The sequence below is a fragment of the Centruroides vittatus genome, unplaced genomic scaffold (genome assembly GCF_030686945.1).
Source record: "Centruroides vittatus isolate TY-2023 unplaced genomic scaffold, ASM3068694v2 contig_1824, whole genome shotgun sequence".
Lineage (NCBI taxonomy): Eukaryota > Metazoa > Arthropoda > Arachnida > Scorpiones > Buthidae > Centruroides > Centruroides vittatus.
Genome location: NW_027121123.1, coordinates 1878807 through 1896403, shown reverse-complemented (window position 1 = coordinate 1896403; position 17597 = coordinate 1878807). Strand labels below are relative to the sequence as shown.

Below are 17597 nucleotides of genomic sequence, written 5' to 3'. Positions count from 1 at the left end.
TTCATATACTTATTAAATAATTATATAGTGCATCATATACTAAACATTATTTAAGTGTTTTTGATTTTACACTAATATGTAAGTTTGGAAATTAAAATTTTTTAATTTAATATTCGAATTTTGTTTTCTAACTTTTCAGAAGTAATGTTAAATTACTTTTCCAATTGAGGAAAACTATTTTAACACAAATAGATAATATAGAAAATTTGCTAAAGCATGAATTAAAGGAATATTTTGTATGTGAACATTCTGTAAATACAATTAACCAGGTAATCAATGGACATTTTTTTTAATTATATAATCTTGAATGCCTAGTCATTTTTATACTAATAATTAATTTAAACAAAAGTGTTTTTATTTGTTCAGTAAGAAATTTAATGGTATGATTAATAACTGTAAGTTCATAATTGTTTCATTTAGTTCTTTAAGAAAAGTATGTTTTATTTTTATCTTTACTAGATAATTGAGCTACTTTTTAAGCAGAATGCAAATTGTCAAAAACTGGAGAAATTATTCCAAGAAAGAGAGAAATGTTCATCTCAATCTTCAGAAGCAAAAAGTATTGAGGATAATGTTGAAGGTAAATTTAATTGCATTGATGTTTCATATTATCTAACAGATGTACTGGTACTTATTGTTGATGTACATAAGAACTATATTTTTAATTTTAATAATTAACATCTTTATTTTTCCTTATTTGAGTTTATTACAATATAATTCAAATCATTTATATCATTTGTAAAAAAATATTTTTAAAATACTTAAATTATTATTAGATAGATATTTTTTTCCTCAAATTGATAAGTTCATAATAAATTGAAAAATCTTAAGAGAGAATAGATCAGGGTTCTCAACTCATGTTCTGCCAAACCCTAGGGTTCTGCCAATAAAATTTTGGGTTTCACAATAAAATCTGTTCAGTTTAGTGATATATGGATGTTCCAATGCAGATTTGGGATGCGAGATATAATTGTGTAGTCTCAGATCAAGTCCTCTTATGACATTATATATATGTGCTAGAGTTATTTATAGCTTTATAAAAGTGGGGACCAATTTATCAGTAATGGAACAAACCAAAATTACAATATAATGTTTACAAGATAATGAAAACCATAAAAACAGTAAAACTTAACCTAAAGCTAGAAAATCATTAAAAAATAACCTTAAAAAAGTATCCAACATATAAATGAGCTGCTCACTTGCCAAATCAATTAACTCTACAAAACAAAAAGTATAAAAATTGATAATATAAATTATTTTATAAAATTCCTTTTAAACTTTAAATTTAAATAGACATTGTAGAATGCATTTTTGTATACCGTTATATTAAAGCATAGCTTTAATGTACCGATATGTAAAATTAGTTACACAAAAAATGTAAAAATAATAACAATTATATTAAAAATTTACAAATGGAGTTAATCAATTTTGCCTGTGAATGGCTCAAATAATAATACAGTCATTAAAACGCCTTAGCCCGAGTTATCTCGGGCAAGTTACATAACGTTACAAATCGGGTCCTTTAGGCCCCCTAAAAAAAATTTTTTTTTTTTTTGATTTTTCGGATGTTTTCTGTCTCCAAATTTTTTGAAAAATTTTTACCCGCGCGAAAAAATTTTATTGCGAGTTTAATTAACCTTTAATGACGCGTGATTAACGCTTAATGGTTTTTTTATGGGATTTTTTTTATAAAACTTTATTCATCCTTCTAAAGTTCTAGTGCGTCGATTTTACTTCGGTAAAGTTATTTAAAGCTATTTTCTGATGTCAAAAACAGTATCCAATAGTTTTTAATTTTTTTAATTAATATATTTTATTATATATACGTTTAATTAAGTCGGGGGGGTCGGAAATTACAATTAAAATCGTAATTTTAAAAAAATATTTAGAAATATACCGCCATCTAGTATTCACCCTACTTTTTACCCTTCTCCTCCTGAGAGTTTCATGAGAATGTCCCGCGAAAGACGACACCAGCTGTTCTCAAGGTCATCCAGCTGTGTAAACAATGACACATCGGTGTCAGATTTCGAGGTAAGGCGAGACAAAGGAAATTGTACTTTGAAGCTTTTTCTTCAAAATTAACACATTTCTTTCGTTTTTTTTCGTTTTGATGTTTAACTACATTAAAATTAAAAAGTATTTAATTAGCCCGAGATCCAAGGAGTTAAATATGCTTCAATTCTTCAATATTTGAAGTGCAAGCCTAGTGAATCTAATGATAGGAGTGGCCAGTGTCTAATGGTGCTGTACATACTATGATACTAGTGATGAGACACTCATGTCAGACAAACACCACATGTTGCCAAGAGGTAAATTAATGTCTCATCATCTGTAACGTATTTTAGTGCAACAGTACAATGTACAAGTGGGCACATCAGTCAAAGATTATTAGTTTTGCACTGCAATTGTTTTGTGATATTGTAAATATTTTTCATACAAAAATATAGTGGGAATCATGTAAATTTATAGTGCTTTTAGTATTGTTTACATTTAAAATTAAAAACCTGGAGCATTGGCTAACTTCTGAGAGAAGCATTTTGAAGTAAAATGTAGATGTAGCAAGTACTTGAAATGTTTAGTGACAAGGATACTGAAAGGGCGATTTGTTTTGTGTGATTTTTTTTGTGTGCGGTATATGAATTTCAATCAAATTGGTATACTGCACAAAAATAATTGCACAAAACACATTGCACGTATAAAAAATCACACAAAAAAGACCGCACAAAAACAGGTTTGAGTGTAGATGTAGCAAGTACTTGAAATGTTTAGTGACAAGGATATTGAAAGGGCAAATACAAAGGTACAAATCCAGCAGTAGCACTGTTTAAAATATTGGAAGAAAAAAGTTTAACTCTTCATAATAATAACCAATTTGAATTAAGTAATAATAATTGCTTTGCATTATTAATTTGGGTTTTTTTTTTTTTTTTTTTTGCATTTTCAATAAATTGTTTTTGGTGTTTCTATTTGATGTTAAAATGAAGAATTTTTTTCTTTCATGTTGAAATGTTCATGAGATAAATTAACACTGAGAACACTGTCTTTTCAACGTTATAGTATGTTTAATAATGAAAAGGAATTTTTTTCACAAGTACTTTTGACCTTTTCAAAAATGTCTTCATCAGGCAAATGGCAAAAGAACATTATTTGAATGTTGTTATAAAATTTAAAATTTTTAACATTGGCTTATTCTAGATGGAACACGATTACAATATTTAAATTTGAATATAATGATGAATTGAATGCCGTGTAGGTAGCCAACTACATAGAATCTAGATTAGCACTTTACCGTATGAAAGAGATTAAATTGTAGAAGTAATGGTTTACTTTTTATATTACTTTGTTAAGGATTTATATAGCCTTGGGAGCTCCAATGTGGGTTTATTGCACAGCCCTTGTATCCCAATGATCAAAGCCTCCTAGATAAAAATGATCTTGCAGTCCATACATTGTGCTAATAGGGTGGTCTCATTCCTGGTTGGTACAAAATTATGCTTGATTACATTTTTAGCTAGTTCCATGGTATACCCGTTGTTACGTATGTCTCCCTGATGTTCCAATATGCAACTAATCAATTTTCTTGTTGTGGTCTCTATGTAGCGTGTTTTTGTATAACTATTTTGGGGTAGCAGCGGTATCTGGTAAATGCCTGGCTTCTCTAATATGGAAAAGCTATCCCTGTCATTGCATCATAATCTACATAATTTCATTTGTGGTTTTATTGGAAGTTTAAGCCCAAACTTTCTAAATCTTCTTGTGATGCACAGAGAGACCAAACCAAACTATGGAATAGAGGAGCTTACAAGGGTGAGATTTTCCTTTTCTGTAACTAAAGCAGTGGGTGAGAAAAGTGATTTTTGTACTAAGTTCCAACATTTTTTACTAAGATGAAAAAGATTCCTTAATAAAAGTAAGTTGGGAACCCCTGGAATAGATCAAAAATTCTGTATATTGTAATTGTAAATAGAAAATAAAAAGTTAATAAGTTAGAATTTCAATATTAATGTAAAAATTATTACTAGAGAATAGTAGAATAAGTTATCATCTTATTGCCATGTGGGATGCAGGTTCTAATTCATTTCATGATGTCAAGTCAGAATATCTATACCCCTCGATGTGAGTTCCTGTCCGTGGTGAGGGGACCTCCCAGAGATGGTTTAGTAACCCTTCTTTACCATCCCTGGGATCTGAACGTCCACCCACGTGTTTGCCGTGCGTGGTGTCCCGTATGCTGGAAAGGGGGATCCTGGTAGTTGAGGGGCAACATAACGTCCCCAACACACTGCTTTGGCCCCTGCTTCGGATAAACGGGAGGCTCAAATCAGGCTCCGTTTGAGTCAATCGGCTGGTCGTTGAGTCATTGTTGACCTCGGCCTGGAGTCAACTGATCGATGCAGACCGGGCGGACACGTCAGACAAGATGTGCTCTTCTTGACTGCATTGTGAGGGTATAGCTCCTGGAAAACCCTGGTGTGACGGTCTATGGGAGTCTCCCATGTGACGGCATCCCCTTGTTGGGCCCATGGTGGGTGGGGTCACTAGGAGCTGAATATAAATTCTTAAATATGGATCCTAAAAATACAAAACAAGCGACCAAAGACCAGACTTCCAGCCAACCTACTTACTTAATAGTGCATGCGACTGGAGAGAAACCCCTGTCTAAAGCTTCTCCTTTTCTTCTTCAAAAATTGTTCCAATCGACTATCGGAGATTTGAAAAAAATTCAGAAATTAAGATCAGGTGATTTATTGGTGGAAACATCTTCCCCACAACAATCAGCAAAACTTCTGCAAACAAAGACTCTGGGAGAAATAGAAGTCACTGTCACACCACATGGAAGCCTAAACTCATCACGTGGTGTGATATCTGAAATTGATCTGATGTCTGAAGATGAATCAGACATTCAGATCGGTCTTTCAGATCAAGGTGTCGCTGCTGTCCGGCGCATTTCCATTCGTCGAGATGGCAAGTTGATACCAACCAAACACCTGATTCTTACTTTCAACAAGCCAACATTGCCATCCTTTATTACAGCAGGATACCTACGTTGCTCAGTTCGTCCATATATCCCAAACCCGCTGCGTTGTTTCAAATGCCAGCGGTTTGGACACTCGCAGACATCCTGCCAAGGAAAAAGTGCATGTGCACAGTGTGGGACAGAAGGTCACGAGAGTACCGAATGTAAAAGTACCCCATGTTGTGTGAACTGCAAAGATGCCCATCCTGCTTACTCCCGGAAATGCCCTGCATGGCAGAGAGAGAAAGAAATACAGCGTGTAAAAACAGTAAACAACTTACCCTACCCAGAGGCACGTTGCATGGTCACTTCAAGTGCACCACTGAAACAAAAAACATTTGCTGCTGCTCTGAAATCCACAAAGACATGTGGAGTTCAGACAGACATTTCTGTTTCCCCAAAGGAATCTCTCACTCGCCATGCAAAATGTTTACTGATCCCATCAAAAGAAACACCAGAAAAGGAGAATACAAAACAAAATACACCCCGACCTAAAACAGGGGTAATAACGAGAAACCTGGGTTCTAAAAAGGCTAGTAAGAACCCATTAAACAAACAGAGTGAAAGCAGCTCTCTCTAAATCAAAAAAATCAGAGACTCAGTCTGTGAGCGAGTTCTCTGATATCTCTGATGAAGAGAATAATATGGAGGTGACACAACCATCCTCACCTCCAAAAGGAAAATCCTCTGTGAAATTGAAGAGGGACACTTTTGCGAAGAATGTTGCCTCAAACACATAATGGATTATAAAATAATCCAATGGAACTGTCGTGGTTTCCGTAACAACTTTTCTGACGTTAAACACTTGACACCATCTACCACATCTCTCTGCGTGGCACTCCAGGAAACACATCTAAAACCTGGAGAAAAAATTTCTTTAAAAGGATTTGATCTCTACCGTAAGGATGATGATAGCCACACCTGCGCCAGTGGAGGTGTGGCTATACTGGTTTCAAACCGCATCCCGTCCTTACCGGTACAAATAACAACAGAGCTGCAAGCTGTGGCAGTCAGAATTTCAATTGGCGTTACTGTCACAGTTTGTTCCATATACTTGCCACCAGATGTCAGAGTCAATGAGGACGAATTGGATGACTTGGTTGAACAGCTGCCAACTCCATTCCTTTTACTGGGTGATTTCAATGGCCACAATCCAATGTGGGGCAGTCACGATATCAATCGTCGAGGCAGAGCCATTGAAAGATTCATAGGTAATCACCAACTATATTTATTTAATACTAGAGAAGTGACATACTTCCACGCCCCAACAAGAACATTCACTGCCATTGATCTATCATTAGCAACCCCTAATCTGTTTTCAGCGTTTACATGGGAGGTTGGATCTAATCCACTTTCCAGTGACCACTTCCCAATATTTTTAAAATATAGAGGCAGAGAAAGCTGTGAAACAGCCCGCCCACCACGCTGGAAACTTGAAACGGCAGATTGGCCTGCATTTTCCTCTTTGGCTAACATCACTGAGGAAATGGTCAATACTGCCGATATCAATGATGCAGTCGAAGTTGTCACTTCCAGTATTATTCAGGCAGCCGAAAAAACAATAGGGAAAACGTCAACCAGATATCCAAAATGTCCGAAACCATGGTGGGATCAGAATTGCGAGGCAGCATTTAAAAAACAAAAGAAAGCATGGGCGATTTTCAGAAGATACCCCACTGCTAACAATTTGATTGCTTTTAAAAAAGCAAAGGCAAATGCCAGAAGAATCAGAAGGCAAAGCCAAAGGGATTCTTGGAGGAAGTATCTATCCAGCATAACATCTTCCACCAGCTCAAAAGCAGTCTGGGATAAAATCCATAAAATTAATGGGAAATATGCTTCTCACTCTCTGTCCATGTTGGAAAATAATGGCACAATAATCAGTGATATACAAGTAGAGATTGCAATTGCTGGATCCCTCATCCAGCAATCCAGCTGGATCCAGCGCATTCTTCGGCTGCTGGATCAGCACTGGGCTGGATCCAGCGCTGCGGATCTGCAAATACTCAATTAACTTTCTAAATAATTGCGCAAAAGTCTACGTCGTCGCGTTGCCGCTTTGCTAACTATTAGACTGCTACTAATTACTTACTCACTACTTTACTAACACTAATAATTAAATTACTTATAAATAAACTATACCTTAATCAATTCAACAAAATTTAATAAAATAATAACGTATTCAATCGCTTTTAACGATCTTCCTCAGTTACAAAAAAATACAACATTAACTATAGAACATAAAATGTGTTTGGAATAAATGTAAAAAGAATAGTGCTTAATTACATTCCATTTTTAAACAAGATACATAGATGTACTGCCAGGTCTAATAATTTTCGTATTGTATACCGACGTAATCCCACTGTTTTCAAACTTTTAAGAAACGATAAAAAGAAAGAGGATCGGAATTCAACAACGGGTATATATTCGGTGCCTTTACACGACCAACGTTTCAATTCCAAGCTCGTTTATGTGGGTGCAACGATGCGCAGTTTAAAACAAAGGCTCAAGAGCACAAATATACAATCAGTAAGAACCTTGACAACACTGCGCTGCCATTATACGCAAGAGAGAAGGATGTTAACGTTCAATGGGATCAAGCGGCAATTATAAAAACGACGACAAATAGGCAAACGGTCAAACATCTTGAGAGATTGGAAATCTGCAAGGCGCACATGACAACTGGTTGTATAAACCATAGAGATGCGGACTCATTGTCTACCATGTGGAGATCCTTTTACATTAATTAATGTTATTAACGGACAATGCTGGTTTCATTGGATCTTATATACAGGGTGTTTTTTTTTAAACTGACGGTACTCAGAGACATCTGTAGAGCAATCTAACAGCCGGACTGTCGCCAAATTTGGAAGAGTGACTAAGGACGACATGGGAAAGAGATTCCGCGAAGAAAAAAGTAGTACCCAAATTTTCCGGTAGGGGTGGATTTGGCGCTGTTGTAGCAAAACAGCTAAGAATTTGCATAAAATCCAGCTGCAATTAACAAACACACGAATGAATAATCAGACAGAAGTTTCAGTGTAATAACGAAAGTTTAATTAATCAGCAAATAACCTTCTCCCTTCTTCGATGTGATCACCGTCCTGCTGGACAACTCATTGCATCCTGAACACCGTGTTCTCTATGGCCGAACGTAACATGTCCGCAGGAATGTTCATCACAGTTCGAGAAATGTTGTCCTTCAAAGTCATCAAGTTTGGGACACTACCAAGATAGACCTTGGACTTTAAGTAACCCCACAGGAAAAAGTAACATGGGGTTAGATCCGGGGAGCGAGGCGGCCCATGCAAGTGGAAAAAAGCGACTGATGACCCTTTCTTCAGTGAAGTGCTGGTAGCTTTTTCGCTACAACAGCGCCAAATCCTCCTCTACCGGCGAATTTAGGTACTACTTTTTTCTTCGCGGAATCTCTTTTCCATGTCATCCTTAGTCACTCTCCCAAATTTGGCGACAGTCCGGCTGCTAGATTGCTCTACAGATGTTTCTGAGTACCGTCAGTTTAAAAAAAACACCCTGTATATATTTTTTCCGCTATTTATTTTGTTTATTTATCTATATTTTGTCCGTTTGGGCGTTTTCCGTTAATTTTCATATTTATTCCGAACACATTTTATGTTCTATATTTAATGTTCTATTTTTTTTGTAACCGAGGAAGATTGTTAAAAACGATTGAAAACGTTATTATTTTATTAAATTTTGCTGGATTGATAAAGGTGTAGTTTATTTAACTTATTCTACTTCCAGTACATAGTTTTATATACCTATAAATAACTACAGACTAATATGTAGAGCCTATATATGAAAACTGGTAAGACTGATAGCCACTTAGCCACTGATTATCCGTCCTTACATTATTATAATATATTAATATAAATTAATCAGTAGAATTACCTTTGCTATTATTTAACTTAAAGATTACATTATAATTATAATCTAACTAAACATTTAAAGTTAATTATCTCTATCTCAAATGTTAAACCGAACCAAAGTTAAGTTTACTACCTAAATGTGTAAGAAGTTTTACTGATTTATAGTGACCAGTCTAAATAATAAAAGCTTTTTAAGTATTTTAAAAAAATGTTTTATTTCATTAAAAAAAACATAAATTGCAGGATAGATAGATAGACAGATAACACTTTATTGCACCAAAAATACATCCATGCTGGATCCGCGCTGGATCCAGCTGGAATGATTTCAATCCAGCAAAAATCCAGCTGGATTCAAAACACTGCTGGATTGCAATCCCTATATACAAGGTATTGCTGATTTGTTGGGTGAAACATTTTCATCCTTATCCAGCAATGTTATGTATACAACAAATTTTCAGGCTTATAAAGTCCAAACTGAAAAACAATATTTAAACTTCCACTCTCCATCTAATGAGGAATATAATGTGCCATTCAGCAGAATAGAACTATGTACAGCAATCTCTCGCTCGGGGAATACTGCTGTAGGCCCGGATAAAATCCACTACAGCATGATTAAAAATCTGTCAGACAATTCCCTCAGTAATCTTCTGAATCTGTTTAACAGAATATGGACAGAACATACTTTTCCCGACTCTTGGAGGCTATCTATCATAATTCCCATTCCCAAGCAAGGTAAAGACCGCAAGAATCCTTCTAATTATAGACCAATTTCTCTGACTAGTTGTCTCTGCAAACTTTTCGAGAGAATGATAAACAGACGCCTGATGTTCCTCCTAGAGGAAAAGAAGTACTTTTCACCACATCAGAGTGGATACCGTAGGAACAGAAGTACCACAGACAATCTAGTAAACCTTGAAACATCCATACGCGAAGCGTTTGTTAGACGACAGCACTTAGTGTCTGTGTTTTTCGATATAGAGAACGCCTGTGATCGCTGCTGGCGATACGGGATACTCCGTGATCTACACAAATTCGGATTGCGGGGTAATTTGCCAATCTTTATAAAAAACTTCTTGCAGAATCGAAGATTTCAAGTTAGGATTGGCAACACTTTATCTAGGCTTTACACACAAGAAGAAGGTGTTCCTCAAGGTTGTATTTTGAGTGTAACTCTGTTACTAGTCAAAATTAATAGCATAGCTAAGTGTCTTCCTTCCAGTGTGAAACACTCCTTGTATGTGGATGACTTTCAGATCTCCTGTCAGTCTACTAACATGAGTTTTATTGAAAGACAACTGCAAACCTCTCTAAATCGGATAGACAATTGGTCCAAGATCAATGGTTTTACTTTTAATGCAGAGAAGACCTCGTGCATCCACTTTTGCCGAAGGCGTGGTTTGCACCTGGACCCTGAAATTCACCTAAATGGGGTTAAAATCCCAATGGTCAACGAAGCAAAATTTTTGGGTGTCGTGTTTGACCATAAATTGACGTTCTTACCACACTTGCGCAATTTGAAGAGTAGATGTTTAAAATCTCTGAACCTTTTAAAGGTATTATGCTGCTCATTCTGGGGAGCAGACAAATGTTCAATGCTCAGAATATATAGAGCCCTTGTTCGCTCTAAGCTTGATTATGGATGTATTGTGTATGGCTCTGCGCGAGAATCTACTCTTCGGATGCTGGATCCAATCCACCATCAAGCATTGCGTTTGTGCACTGGTGCGTTTCAAATTTCTCCCGTCCAAAGTTTGTACGTAGATGCTTATGAGCCTCTACTATCTCTCAGGAGAGAGCAGTTGTCTTTGTTCTATTACATTAAACAGAAATCTCTGGCTAAACCTTCAGTTTATTGTAGAGTATCAGATACTCAGCTGAAAAGATTATTTACAGCTCGCCCAAGTTGTGTCCCTACATTTGACATTAGAATGGAGAATGTAAGCAGCACGATTGACCTGGACACAAGCAACATTTCACAGGCCGAGGTCGATAATATATCACCTTGGTCAACTCCTGTGATAAATGTTGACATTAGCTTAAAGCAGTTTCCTAAGGAATCCACCCCGGACTACATCTATAGGCAGCACTTTGCAGAAATTCAACACCACGACAGGAATTTAATTCCTATTTATACTGATGGATCGAAATCGGTTGATTACGTTGGCTCAGCCTTTGTCTGCCAGGATGAGATCGTGGCAGAACAAATTGCATTGAATTCTTCCATCTTTACTGCAGAGTTGCAGGCTATTTACCTAGCCTTAAAATATGTAATTAGGAAAGGTCATCGTCGCTGTGTTATTTACACTGACTCAGTTAGTGCACTTCAGGCTTTGATCTCACATGAACCTAGTTCTCACTCTATAGTGATTAAAATTCGCAAACTGTTTTGCCATCTTATTGCGAGTAATATTTTTGTAAAATTTTGTTGGGTCCCAGGCCATGTAGGTATAAGAGGGAATGAAGAAGCTGACGCAGCTGCAAAGTCAGCAAGTCCTTCTCAGCATACAATGTTTATTGAAGGAGGTGACTTGAAGCTGGTCGTTAAAAAACGACTAGCAGAGAGATGGCAAAATGTGTGGAACGAACAAGTCCACAATAAACTTTATGAGATCAAACCTATAATAGAAAATTGGACACACAACAAACAGTATGATAGGAGATCTGAAGTCATTCTTACTCGTCTGAGGATTGGACATACTCGGCTTACTCATCAATACCTTTTGAAGGGTGATGACCAGCCAGTATGCCAGTATTGCATTTGTACTTTAAGTGTTAAACACATACTTTGCAACTGTGTTGCTTTTGACCAGAGTCGCAGACAGCATTTCGGAAATGCAAATTTGAGAGAGATTTTGGGCCAGAGGCCAAATCTTGATAAGATACTGAACTTTTTGAAAGTTATAAATATTAATAAAGAGATTTGAGTTAACTAATTTATTTATTTATTTATTATATACTTATATTTGTTTTGTTCTGTTTATTTGCACTTGTTTATGTTTTCGTGTTATATTAATATTTTATGATATATATATATTTAGCTTTGTTTAATTTCATCATTTGTCATGGCGCAGCATAGCCTATATGGCTTTTGTGCCAAAAAACTCAAACCAATTAACCAACCAGAATATCTATAACTTACATTAACTGATTCATATCTTGTAATAGGAAAAATTAAAGTTTGTTACATAATCCATTATAAGCTGATACCTGATAACAAAATTTAAATTAAGTAGAGATGCTAACATGGATATTTTATTTGGCCATTAAATCATTAGAAAAAAATGTGTGATTGTTCATATAATCAACACTTTTCAATAAATCAATGTAAAAAGTAATATCAAGTATGAATCACTGGTAATACATACTAGTAAATCCACTGATAAATACATACATACAAAAAAGTCATCAGCCATACGTGAAGTATTTAGCCGGCAGAAAAGAGGATAAGGGAAGGGGAAGGAGGGAGAGGAGATAGACAGTAGAGAAAGATAGAATCCCTCTGAATAGCATACATATGGCTACAGTACCCTCTATGTTTGATATTGACATGCAGTTTTTATGCTGCAAGGTCATAGTCTCCCAAAGGGTCTAAAAGAAAACCTGAGTGTAGCAAACACCAATAATTGAGTGCTGCCACAAATAGCTAAGTGTAGAAGTTAGTGCCAAGTGGCTGTTAGTAGGAAGACTTACATCTACTTAATACTAATAAAATTGAACATGATTGCAAATCTTAATACTACTTAACAGCTAGATAGACAGTGTGAAAAGGAAACGAACACAATACAAACGGGCAAGACCCCCTTTTTTATTTATTTATTTATTTTATTTTATTTTTAAACATTAACTTACTCACTAATTAAATTAAATTATCCTACCATAACCTAGGACAAACCTAACTAGAGGATTAAAGCTAACAAACCCTAATCTAATTTAACCTAACCTATCATATCCTAATTGGAAACCAAGTTAGAGTCCCTAATCTAACTAACAATTAGGACTAACCAAAATATACACTGATAAATACAGGGTCTTTATAATTAAAGCTCCACTTTGAAATGGCCATAAAAGGAAAACTACTGGACAAAATGTTATCAAACATGGTAATAGTTTACAGGAAGTCATGGGATTTATTTTCTGCAACAAAAATAAAAAGTTCAAAAACTCACCACCAGCGAGGAATGATGCTGTATGTAATACTGTCCTTTATGTTTTATTTCGTTTAACAATATTACATACAGCATCATTCCTCGCTGGTGGTGAGTTTTTGAACTTTTTATTTTTGTTGCAGAAAATAAATCCCATGACTTCCTGTAAACTATTACCATGTTTGATAACATTTTGTCCAGTAGTTTTCCTTTTATGGTCATTTCAAAGTGGAACTTTAATTATAAAGACCTGTATATTAATATACTAAATATTTATTATTCCATTTCTGTAAATTTACTTAAATTAGAATAATTGACAAATGTATTTTAATATTCTGATCCGATATTTTAAGAGAGAATAAAAAATTCATATATAGCAATTTAGATGTACAATAGAACTTCGATTATCCGGACTAATTGGGGATGAAGGTAGTCCGGATAAGGAAAAATCCGGATAATCGAAAAATACAGTCTAACTCGTTTATAACGTCATTCATGGGACCGGCAATTTTTTGACATTATAACCGAGTGTCGTTATCTGCAAAGTCTATATCATCATAATAAATTTATCATCATATGTATAAAAATGCAAACTACATGTTTAAATCAACTTTATTTACATTGTTATGTTTAAGTTTACATCGATGTAATTAAAAATTTCAAAAATTACCTTTTATAAGAAATTTCTATTTGTCATAAATTTCAATAATGGCGGAACTTCCGGTTTTGAGAATAATGTCGAATCAAAAGGCAACAAAAGCTTAAACTAATGTATGCCAATTAAAAATAATTTAATTATTTCTCTATAAACTATTTAATGTAATATGTTATATTAAAAAGTAATAGAATATTTAACAATTTAGCATAAAGTAATTTAAAAATGAGTACATAATAACCGATCGTCATGTCGTTAAAAGTGTAGCAAATCAGGAAATTTGTAAAATTTTTGTTTCTTTGGAACAATCTGGATAATCGAGGTTCTACTGTATTCTGTTCAGATTCAACCCATTTCAGATCATATGTTGTAATCATTCAAAGAAAAAATTGACAAATAAAATTAAAATTACATGATAAATAAATTTAACTTAGTTCTTGTCTTAAAGTTTCTATTTTGGTATATATGAAAGTCAGATGAAAGTTGTTATTCTGACTCTCCTATAATGGATATTTACTGTTTATTTGATAGTATCTTACATAAAATTTTTAATAATTTCAATGAAGTTATTAAAAATTTAATATAAATTAAACATAAATTAAATTTAAAATTTTAATTAAGTGTAATTCACGGAAGAAAATATTGTATAAAAATAAATTAAACTAAAAGACAAGATATTTTTAATTATGTATTTTTGTTTACTGCAAGACGAATCATTATTTACTTTTATGGTTCCAAAAAATATTTTTTTCAAATAATTTACAAAAAAAAACTAACTTATTATTCTAATTGGAACTTTTTTAGTTGTTTTTAAAGAAGCTGGATGTCAAACAGTTAATCAAAAGTTTCAGCCAAATTAAGGTAATTATTTAATTTTGAAAATTAAAACATTTGATAAAAAGTAATTTACAAGTAGAAATATTAAATAACAGAATGTTTAATATAACCTCAAATCTAAAGTACTGTAGTAAATTTTACTACAATTTTGTATGGATAACTTTATCATATGTTTTATTTATATAATAATAAATTGGAAAAACTTTATCAAAATTATAATTATTTTCTTTTAATATCCAATGATATATACATGTTGTCAGTAAAGTAATCAACATGTACAGTACATATGTTTATTACTCTACTGTTATGCTGTATAGAACTGCGGCGGTCGGCAACACTGCGACTGACCACCGTCCCCAACCGGCGTGACGTCAGGGTCGAGGCTAACCACTTTTGGGCTCGACGTGCTTCGGTTCGGACGTCCACCTCGTGCGCTCCGACCATTGTCTCCACGATCGACATTGTTATACTTTCTGTATATATAATTGTACTTAGCTGTAAATAAACACGTAATAACGGCATTTAGACTTTTTCTTCGATTCGAGAATACACCACTCAACGTCACGACGACCCTGTTCGTGGATGCGATCGGATTGACCGATCTAGCCGACTTCGACTATAGAGAGGTACCCTTAACGGTCCCCTCAGAACTTTAAAGCCTTGTTTACATAGACATTTGGTAATGAAAGTGAAAGGAAAAGGCAAAAAAAAAAAACAAAAAACAAATTTATCTTTGCACTGCTGTTCTAATTTCTAATAGCCACAAAAGTATCAAAATGGCAGTCAGTCATGCATAAACAATAAGGAAGATCATTAAAAGAGGATGGTAACTAATAACAGCAAATTGTTTTGTATGTTTACTTTGTTAGTTTACTTATTGTTGAAGACTTAAATTTTTTTTTATAATAATTATAAAAATATAACTAGAAAAAAATCTTGTTAAATATAAAAAAATTTGTCTTTCTAATTACTGGTGAATATTTTTCACTAGCAAAAAATTCAGAATTTAAAATGTAAGCACAAAACAAAAATTTACCAGAAAAAAATGTCACTGCTGAACCACCACTATGAAATTCAGTCTCTGGACAAACTTAATTTAAATTAAGACATTGAAATTATTTTTTGTTTAATTTTTTCTAAGTTTATTTTATCTGTTATTGTATATTTTATTAATTTAATTTGATAAATAAAACAAAATCAATATAATAAGAACATTTTGTCATTTGATAGCCAACTCATTTAACAAAAGATGTGCTTCTTCCTTACATGGTAAAGACTTGATGGATTGTAATGGTTATGATTCCAATAGGATGTTGAAATTATTTATTCATTGATTTACTGTTTAGAAAATGTTATGCAGAGATTTATTTTATAACTGTGTTCAAATTTGGCATATTGGAGAATAAAACTGATACTGTAGTCTCCATATTGAAGACAAAGAAAATTAACTAGCTATTTAAGAATACAGTAATTGAGTGTTTGTAGTGACAAATCTTAAAATATACTTGTGTATCAGCTTTAAAGGTAAATTCTAAAAATTTTTTTAAAATAGCAGTTTGCTAGAAAAGGAAATATGAATATTTTCTCATAGAATTAAAATCAAATGGGAGATTTTTTAAAAAAGGCAAATTTTTTGGAACATGTTCAAAACAAATTGTGTAAACAGAGAATTGGATATATACACACAAACATCATTATCTGCTTGATTTTTATTTATTAATATATGATAAAAAATTTTTAGTATTTCTAAGGCTGAAATTAGAAATATTAATATCAGAAGCTGTGATTTATAAGTTTTAATATTTTTTTTTAAACTAAAAATTTAAGTTATTAATTAAATTAAATTAATTTTAGAATTAGAACTTAAAAACATTTTTATTGATTTTCAATTTTATGTTATTTAATTAAGAAAATAAATGTTTTTATATTAATTTCTTTAAAAAGATAATTTATAAAATATATTTAATTTATAAAATTAAATAACTTTGTATTTATTTCTATTTACAGATTTGCCAAGATAATATTTTTACAATGTTGTTTATAGAAAATATTTAAAAAAACAACAAAAAACAAAGAAATTAGAAAAATGCCAATATATTACTGTTACAAAATGTATTTATGCTTTTTCTTAATGTGCAATATTGTTTCCCTAGGCTCTTCAAAATATGAAATTTCTTTATATTGTATATAAATAACTTGTTAAAATATATATAAATTATAAAATGTATAGTTTGTAAATTGTAATTTAATATTTTTTTGTAGCCATAAAGTATGACTTTGTTTTTGTTATGATTTAAGAATGAATATTTTAATAATCACTGTAAATAGAATTGCAATATTACTTTTATTCTGAATTTTTTTTTTAACTATTCAACTGTTATTCAAGAAAAGGTTATTTGTTAATTCTTGAGGAGTGTTTTTAATGTTTCAAACTATGAAATAATTTAAATAACATCCTCATATGTATAATCAAGGATTCAATGAAAGTCATTCATGTCTTGATTCAATTAGGATGAAATATATTTATATATATTCGTACCTAAACTAAAATCATCTTAATAAAATGCTACTCTGATGAGGCAGATGGATGGATAATATCAGCAAGCAATATTTATATCTATTTTTATAATTAGTAATCCATATAGAATGGCAATTCAGTATTATAGCAATAAATAGTGCTTCTTAACTTACTCAGATTTAAAAAGAAATGTAATTAGGCTTTAAAAACAATTTTTTTAAATTCTATTGACTAAATGTAAAATCCATATACCAATTCAAGTTGAAACTATTGAAACAATATTTTTTTATAGCAGTTATATTTAGACACTTAACAAAGAGCCATTTGTTAATAGCTAGTTTAGAATTATAGTATTTAACAACAACAAAATTATTAGTAATTGGTGGATGAACAATTTTATATTTTGTTGTCCAAATGCTGCAATTAGATAATTATTATTGATTACAGACTTAGTATTTTGAAACTTTTTTTTTTTAATTAAATGTGATATCAAATTCTTGAATACAGTAATAGGAAATTGATTATCCATAAA

General features: G+C 32.8%; 1 protein-coding gene across 2 annotated transcripts in view; it reads left to right on the top strand.

Annotated features, from left to right (window-relative positions):
• olf186-M (Ki-ras-induced actin-interacting protein-IP3R-interacting domain olf186-M) overlaps positions 1 to 16992 on the top strand; it is a 126442-nt gene extending 109450 nt beyond the window's left edge. For both annotated transcript variants that reach the window (XM_067264155.1, XM_067264154.1), the window contains 4 exons: positions 140 to 269; positions 460 to 580; positions 14515 to 14571; positions 16555 to 16992. In XM_067264155.1, the coding sequence (XP_067120256.1) occupies positions 140 to 269; positions 460 to 580; positions 14515 to 14570 (307 nt within the window). In that variant the 3' untranslated portion in view covers position 14571; positions 16555 to 16992. The remainder of the gene's footprint in view (positions 1 to 139; positions 270 to 459; positions 581 to 14514; positions 14572 to 16554) is intronic.
• The last annotated feature ends 605 nt before the right edge of the window (positions 16993 to 17597 follow it).